The sequence below is a fragment of the Etheostoma spectabile genome, chromosome 15, assembly GCF_008692095.1.
Source record: "Etheostoma spectabile isolate EspeVRDwgs_2016 chromosome 15, UIUC_Espe_1.0, whole genome shotgun sequence".
Taxonomy (NCBI): Eukaryota; Metazoa; Chordata; class Actinopteri; order Perciformes; family Percidae; genus Etheostoma; species Etheostoma spectabile.
The window spans coordinates 18,208,423-18,217,446 of record NC_045747.1 but is presented as its reverse complement, the minus strand read 5'-3'; the positions used below and the strand labels follow the sequence as shown (position 1 = coordinate 18,217,446).

General features: G+C 37.9%; 1 protein-coding gene across 2 annotated transcripts in view; it reads left to right on the top strand.

Annotated features, from left to right (window-relative positions):
• Positions 1–9,024, top strand: part of LOC116702699 (splicing factor U2AF 65 kDa subunit) — a 50,795-nt gene that overhangs the window by 31,458 nt on the left and 10,313 nt on the right. For both annotated transcript variants that reach the window (XM_032537064.1, XM_032537063.1), the window contains exons 4-7: positions 2,478–2,629; positions 2,748–2,864; positions 3,955–4,093; positions 6,593–6,672. In XM_032537064.1, coding sequence (XP_032392955.1) covers positions 2,478–2,629; positions 2,748–2,864; positions 3,955–4,093; positions 6,593–6,672 — 488 coding nt within the window. The remainder of the gene's footprint in view (positions 1–2,477; positions 2,630–2,747; positions 2,865–3,954; positions 4,094–6,592; positions 6,673–9,024) is intronic.

The following is a 9,024-nucleotide window of genomic DNA, read 5'->3' as shown; positions in this document are numbered from 1 at the left end:
TTGCTGATTTTTCCCAGCTGGGATTTCAGATGCTCTGTTTCCCTGGGTGGGGAGGTGATACGTTCAGCAAGCTGAATCAGCTCTTTCTCATGGCCCCAACTGCTGTCCTCTCTCTGTTGTTGGAGCTGATCGAGGAGATCGGCCAACAAGTCCTCTTGGATGATCAAGTGAACTCTTCCCTCAGATTCACATTGGGTGAGCGTCGCCTCGCTGTCCTTCAGCTCACACCGTACTTGTTCTTCAAGGGAACTGAGATAGAAATCGATTGGTTGAATCTCTCTGGAGTTGAATTCCATGTTTTCCAGTGTTTTTTCTCCTGTTGCAATGTGCACCTTTGGATTGTCACAGTCAAATGACTCTCTGATACAAACTGCTGTTTGAGTGAATGTGTGTCAGAACTAAAGTTGGGTCCCAGCAGTGTGTTGTTATGACAACAACAACATGTATTTTTATGTTTTCAATCCAAATGGTTATTGTTGCTATGAGACACCAGTTTGTTTAAGTTTGAATTTACTGTATGAATGTAATGATTTCTGATGATTCCTAAAATATGGCAGAAAGAACACTTAACGAAATATGGAAAGGAAAAAGATGAGCAGTACACACAAGTCTGCACCAGTTCGACAGATGTCATTTAAACTCCAAAAACCATGTGCGCTCAGAAACTACCTATTTTTTAAGATAAAATAAAAAATATATAATAATAATATAGTAGTGCATCAACATAAAATGTTGATATAGTTGATTGTAAAACAATAAATATGATTTTGACTTTAAACTACATGCAACAGTGTAGCAAATGGTTTACTTTTACTCCATACACACTAATTGCCTGCTTCATGGCTGGTCATAATTTCACATTTTGCATATTAGAAATAATCTCTGGTTTTAAGTTGAGGCTTCCTTAGCTGTCTGCTTTATGCCGCTTTTGCAGTCAAAAGGTATTTGAACAACATATTGAAACATTTACTAATTACTCTGTAGCCACCAGTGTTGGGCTAGTTACTTTTAAAAAGTAATTAGTTACTTCTTCCAAAAAGTAACTAAATTAGATACTCTGTTACAATTTATAAAAGTAATTAAAGTTGCAAGCAGCGTTTGACGGGCCCTCGCCTATTGGAATAAATCATGGCCAGATACACAACTTCCTCTTTCAACAGAAGTTGGTCCTCTATAATTTGAGCATTGTGTTAGCTATCAACATTTTTTTGATAACTTTTTGTCACGAGGGTCAACCGAGTCTATTTCAAAGTTTTCATGTAGATTGGACTCACAGCCCAGAAGGAGTTAGACAAACTATGGTTCCCAGATTCAAGGAGATTGCAGTCACGGCCTAGGAGGAATTTGAAAGAAGGTAAAACACATGACAATTCCTAAAGTGAAAATGGCCGCCTTCCGGTTGGGTGGAGCTAATGAAGCTAAATGGGAAATATGTCCGCAATGATTAGAGCAATATGCGTATCAAATCTGGTGGAGATCGGCGTAACTAGGTCTAAGTTAAGGCCTTTCCACACATTAGGGGGCGCTATGGAGCCCGCTTACAGGTATGGGCCAAATCGCTGAACAGACTCACAAAGCTCCCCAGTGTTTATGTGGGCGCCAATTTGTGTGAGTTTTCATATATATTAAGGCCGTCACAAATTTGCCCAAGTGCTAAAACCGAGTAAGGGGGCGCTATAGAGCAACCATACCACTCTCAAGCCTATACGTGTATTCAGATCAAAGAGTTTCATATTCTGCACATGGCTGTTAGATTTTGAGATTTTTTGTGGATCCTAAAGTCCTCAAAAAAGTCTTTGTAAAATGAGAAATTTTGCACGAAATTTGCCATATCGTATTTTAGATTTTTTTCTAAAAATAGCTTGATAGAGTTCCAGATGATACACATGTTCCCTCAAAAGTTAGTATGATAAATGATGACTTTTTTTAAGTCAGAGTGCACGTTAGGGGGCGTTATGGAGCCCCCTGACAACGCCCGAGCCCAATCACTACAGAAATTTGTAATTTTTCATAGGTCTGACATGTATGCAAGTTTTTGTGAATTTTCCCACATGCTAAAGCCCTCAAAAATGAGAGAGGTGGTTCACAATAATAACAACAATCCCTACAAAAACAATAGGGTCCTTGCACTTGGTGCTAGGACGCCGTTGGTGCCCTTGCACTTCAGTGCTCGGGCCCTAATAAGGATTCACTGTGCCACAGGTATAATATTAAATAATGATTCATAAAAATCATGCCAACAATTAATATTTGAATTGCTTAGTATTCTATGCAATAAAAAGGTATGTATGAAGGCTTTAGGCTGCCCACACGTTTTAGGTCCAGGTTAATATGCAACTTAATTTTATACAATATAGTAGGGGCTCCGTGTCTCATAGTTAAGGGGTCCTTGTTTATACTGGACTTGAGTTAGAAACCAATTTTACTCACAGCCTAACAAGTTTTGTCTGAAGTTTCTTGCGTGTTCTCTCCTTCAGCGGCCGGGCAGATACCAACGATAGCTCTGCTGGCGACGGCCACCACCACCGGAGTGGCTGCAGCTCCAACACAAGTGCCCATAGTTGGCAGTCAGATGACGAGACAAGCCAGACGCCTCTATGTTGGAAATATTCCCTTTGGGGTAACTGAGGTAATGTCTCTCTTATTCCTCTTTTCTTTAGACTTCCTGTTTATTCTGTGATATTTATACCAAACACGGATATGTTGATGTTGATTCCAGCCATGCTGTGTGTTGTCTTCCTCTTCAGGAGTCCATGGCGGAGTTCTTCAACGCTCAGATGAGGCTTGCAGGACTTTCACAAGCCCCGAGCAACCCTGTACTCGCTGTGCAGATTAATCAGGATAAAAACTTTGCTTTCCTAGAGGTACGTGCTGTGATGTATACTATTATACCGTTTTATATTGATATTCCTGCTGCTACCTTTTTTTTAAGTCTGTATTCAAAAAAATAGTTTGACATTTTTTAAAGAAACGTATTCTCTTTTTGACGATTCTCTTTATCACTCTCATGTTTGTCTGTTAAATATAAGGCTACAGCCAGTAGCCGGTTAGCTTAGCTTAGCATAAAGACTGGAACCAGTGGGAAACCGCTACATGTAGCCTGGCTCTGTCCAAAGGTAAAACAAATCCACCTCGCAGCATCTCTAAAGCTCACAAATTAACAACTTTATATCTTGTTTGTTTAATCTGTATAATAACTAAAGAAACAGTCAACTTGCTATTTTGCAAGGATTTTATCTGATTTTTATAGCTCTTTTATTTCACAAACACAACACACAACCACAACTTTTTACACTTTATTTTTCTACAATTTATTCAATAAAATCGTACAAATTAACTATAACGTTACAAAGCAATACATATACAATACAGTCTATTATTAGCCAATAATAATAATAATAATAATAGTAATAACAATAACAAATTACAAAGTGCTTCAAGGAAAATGGTATACAGCCTTTATCTTATTTTATCTTTAACACATAAACACACACATGTAGACAAATAAGATTTGTAAACGCGTGGCACTTTAAGAATTGCCAGATTATTCTGCAAAGAAATTTTCCGGCTTTAAAAAAAAAAAAGATTGTAACAAGATTGTACCTTCTATTTACACTATTGTTATGATACATGTGAAATGGAAATGTATTATGGTCTATAAAGTTTTAAAAAGGCAAAACAATCGTAAACTTCATGTACAAGAATAAAGAGTCAGTAACCATTAAAAAAGACCAGACATGTTAAACAACAACACTGTTTAAATAATTAATAATAAAATGTAATAATGACAATAACACCAGTCCATCAACACATTATCCAGGCATAATTAATGTAACTTATATTGTTTTTTTAAGCGTCATAGGATTTCATTTTCTTTTTTCTTTCTTTAAAAAAATGCAGATGTCAGACACTGTTGTGGGACACCAGAACGCTCAAAATGATTATTCTTTCCAGTTTCGGTCTGTAGATGAGACGACGCAGGCGATGGCCTTCGATGGAATCATTTTTCAGGGTCAATCGCTGAAAATTAGACGCCCTCACGACTACCGGCCTTTACCTGGCATCTCAGAGCAGCCGGCTTTCCACGTCCCAGGTTTGTTAGCAAGTCATATTTTAGAGACACTACTTTACTCCTTTTGAGTGTAATATTCGTACTCTTGGGGTCTACTTAAAAAGGTTTACATGCTTTTGATGTTCAAAAAACATATTGCATTTGTCATACTGCTACTGTGCCTCCACCTGAAACACTCTGTCTGAGCTCTTGGCCCGCCTTCCTGAAAAGCCCAGTCTGCTCTGATTGGTCAGCTGGCCCACTCGGTTGTGATTGGTCAACCAAATTGAAACAAACCACTGGGCGGGCTGTGCTTGCTCAGGCATTAGAGTTGAATATCTTTGCCCGAACCTGGTTTAGTCTTCATTTCTATCATTTTTCACGCGCTCGGGCCGGACTTGCGCTTACTGCGTGGTTAATGAACGGTCAGGCGATGCGTTTCGATAAGCGCGGAAATGGATGCTGAGGAGGTGAAACGAAGGTTGTCTCTTGGCGATTACTTTTTTGTTGCACCGGCAAAAAACAGTTTTTTATAAAATTTTATAAATTACTCATTCTTGAACAAAGGCAACACATTAGAATAAAGTCGGGCTGTAAACGGGTTCAGGCTTTTAAAAAGCTGTCAATCAAAATGCATTTGTCAAGCTCGGGCCAAATTCTGTTGGACTTAGGCCTTGTTGGGCCTAACTTATAACTTTTACAGCTCCATCAGGCAGCATCTATGGGCAGCGTACAAGAAAAACTGGCTGCCATACAGTGCCTTGCGAAAGTATTCGGCCCCCTTGAACTTTTCAACCTTTTGACACATTTCAGGCTTCAAACATAAAGACATAACATACACAATTGTGAAGTGGAAGGAAATCTATTGGATATTTTAAACTTTTTAGCAAATAAAAAACTGAAAAGTGTGGTGCAACATTATTGGGCCCCCTTGCGTTAATCACTTTGTAGAGCCACCTTTTGCTGCGATTACAGCTGCAAGTCGCTTGGGCTATGTCTCATACGTTTTGCACATGGAGAACTGAAATTTCTTGCCCATTCTTCCTTGCAAAACAGCTCGAGCTCAGTGAGGTTGGATGGAAGCGTTTGTGAACAGCAGTTTTCCAGTTCTTTCCACAAATCTCGATTGGATTCAGGTCTGGACTTTGACTTGGCCATTCTAAAACCTGGATACGTTTATTTGTGACCATTCCTTTGTAATTTGCTGTATGTTTGGGATCATTGTCTTGTTGGAAGATAAATCTCCGTCCCAGTTTCAGGTCTTTTGCAGACTCCAACAGGTTTTCATCCAGAATGGTCCTTATTTACTGCATCCATCTTCCCCTCAATTTGAACCATCTTCCCTGTCCCTGCTGAAGAAAAGCAGGCCCAAACATAGCGCTGCCACCACCATGTTTGACAGTGGGGATGGTGTGTTGAGGTGATGAGCTGTGTTGCTTTTACGCCAAACATTCGTTTTGCTTGTGGCCAAAAAGTTCGATTTTGGTTTCATCTGACCCGAGCACCTTCTTCCACATGTTTGGTGTTCTCCCAGGTGGCTTGTGGCAAACTTTAAACGAGACTTTTTTGGTATCTTTGAGAAATGGCTTTCTCCTTGCCACTCTTCCATGAAGGCCAGATTTTGCAGTGTATGACTGATGTTGTCCTATGGACAGACTCTCCACCTCAGCTGTATTTCTCTGCAGTTCATCCAGAGTGATCATGGCCTCTTGGCTGCATCTCTGATCAGTCTTCTCCTTGTCTGAGCTGAAAGTTTACAGGGACGGCCAGGTCTTGGTGATTTGCAGTGGTCTGATACTCCTTCCATTTCAAAATGATGCTTGCACAGTGCTCCTTGGGATGTTTAAAGCTTGGAATCTTTTTGTATCCAAATCCGGCTTTAAACTTCTCCACAACAGTATTACGGACCTGCCTGGTGGGTTCCTTGGTCTTCATGATGCTCTCTGCGCCTTTCAACAGAACCCTGAGACTATCACAGAGCGTGCATTCATACAGAGACTTGATCACACACAGGTGGATTCTATCTATCACCATCAGTCATTTAGGACAACATTGATCATTCAGAGATCCTCGCTGAACTTCTGAGTGAGTTTGCTGCACTGAAAGTAAGGGCCGAATAATTTTGCACGCACCACTTTTCAGTTTTTTTATTGCTAAAAATTTAAATATCCAATAGATTTCGTTCCACTCATTCACAATTGTGTCCCAATAATTGTGTTAGTGATTCTTCACAAAAAATAAAATTTTTATATCTTTATGTTTGAAGCCTGAAATGTGTCAAAAGGTTGAAAAGTTCAAGGGGGCCGAATACTTTCGCAAGGCACTGTATTTCCGAGCAATGTGCACGAGACGTTTTCTCCATTTGGAGTTAAATGTGTTTTTTTTTTGCCACTTTAGATATCTATTACATACAAAAAAACTATATAACACACTAAAAGATTGGAAAAATCAAAAAAGCATAATAAGGGCTTTTGAGCATTGACACATTCTAATATTTAATATGAAAAATGTTTTCTTTGCTTGTGGTTTTGCCGTCTGTAGGCGTCGTCTCCACAGTTGTTCCTGATTCCCCCCACAAACTGTTCATAGGAGGCCTGCCCAACTACCTTAACGATGACCAGGTATTTAACTCAACACAGACTGAACAGGTGCACTTTTATTTTTCTCTCACTTGCTGAGGGTTTTTTGTCGCACTTTAAACATGCTGATAATGTTTTACATTTCGTTATGACATAAGAAATCTAAAACTGTGTTGTGGTTGAGAGAAAACGAAGTCTTCCTAAAAAAAAAAAAATCAAATAAAGCTGAATGTTTATCAGAGCCAGAAACAGAACGTGACCCCAGAGCATAAATACATAAAAAAAACTATTTAACAATTATACAATATAGAGTAATTAGTTCATATTTAATGATTATGTATGAATATGTGTCTGATCCTTTAAAGTATTCGCAATGGACAACTTCTGCAGATAATTAGCTTTTTATTTAAATAAATGGGTAAAGTGCAGAATGCAAAATTTCTTTTGCTAAAACTAGCTTATATTAAACAAACAATCAATCATATCATGTCATAAATCGTATCTGAATATTTTGAGGCTTTTTGTGACTAAGTAAACTCCTTATACCTTTCTCATGTTAAGCATACTGATTAAAGAAAGGTAAGCAAAGTCCAGTATATTTACATAAGAGCCTGATAAACTGTATTTATTTCTGTGTGGTATTTAGGTCTGAATGTTGCTCCTGATTCATTTGAGTCAAAATTGTCAAAGGAAAAGTCCACCTTAAGAAAACCGGATGTTTTATTTTGAAAAGGAGCGTGGCTGTAACACATCCTATAATTCAGTAGCTATATGATTAGTTAATTAAATGTTACCATGATAATGAATCACTGAGCTGAAAAGAAAATGTGATTAATTGTTTTAATTTGTCTCTTATGTGATAACAAACCTTAGGATCTAAAAGTTTTGGTCGGACAGAATAAGCGATCTGATATGATTATCTTTGGCGTTAGGAAACTGGAATTGTTGTTTTTACTCAATTTTTTACATTTTAAGGACCCATTGATTGATTGATTGATTGAAAAAAAAAAATATTGGCAGATTAATCGACAATGGAAGTATTTGTTCATCTAAGCCCTGATTGATTAATTGTATAAAGCACAAATTCAAGAAATAGTTTCTGGTTTTAACTTCTCCAACATGTGAATTTGTTGCCTTTCACGGTTTTATATCAATGTGTATTGGGTATCTTTGGATTTTGGACAAAACAAAGGGTTTGAAGACATTTTGTGATGGACATTTTTAGAATTTTTTGTATTATTTATTGTACTTTACAGACCAAATATGAATCAGCTTAATTGGCAAAGTATATGTTAGAGTTGGGCAATATGGTAACACTGGCCACTGTCAGCCAGGTGATTGTCAGCAGTTGTAGCAAAATAAAATGACAAAAAACAACCAAAAAAAACAACTGTTAATGTAATAGGCCAACCGTCGATAGCTGATGTATTTGTCCAATCCCTCAACTCTAGTATGTGTACATACAATTAATTTAACTACACACACAGTTCCAGTATAATGAGATATGCAGACATACAGCTACAACAACAAACTGAACAAATAAACATTATTAAATACTAGTAGGTAACAAATATATGCATATTCAAATATACATACAGTAAAAGGAAACAGTGACCAACAACATACAATGTCAATATGTCAAGTTTTCCTGTAAAGTCTAAGCCACATCCAAAATTTCAAAAATCAATAAGGTGTAAATCTAAAATGAAATACAATGTTGTGAAGTTTACCATTATGTAATTATCAAGTTTTTCTTATTTTCTATTGATTTAATTATCAGCCTCAAAAATTCAGTATCAGTCGGGCCAAACTTGCAGTCCTACTCTGCACCAACAAATAAATGTAGATGGTTGTAGAAAGGGCTTAAAATCAGGCAGGTTGAGGAAAAGTGGGAACACCCAAAAAGTCTAAAAAAAAATCCAGAAATACATTCAACATTGGAAATGAATCATAACTATAAGTATGAATATATTGGTGGACTTTTTCTTTGAGAATTTAAAAAAGTTACAGTCAATATTTGGACATAAATAGGTTTCACTCACGTCTAATACTTTGAAGGGCTAAACAGTTTCACAGCTCCAACCGCTCTCAGGCGAGCAGACGGTGTAAACGTTACACAGTTAATTTAAAGGGTTAGTTTAAATTTTTTGAAGTGGGGTTGTATGAACTACTTATCCTTAGCCAGTGTGTCACCTACAGTCGATAGCTGTTGGTACGCCCTCCAGCAGGTAGCAGTACCCACACGGAAGCTAAGCAATGTACTGTTGTGGACATGGGGGCGGCAGCTAAATGTATTTAAGCCACCTGAAAAAAGCCCCGCCTACAAAAAACAGACAGTGAAAGAAATGGACTAACAGATCCCGTTGCTCTGGACGGAGACCAGTGAAGGATATT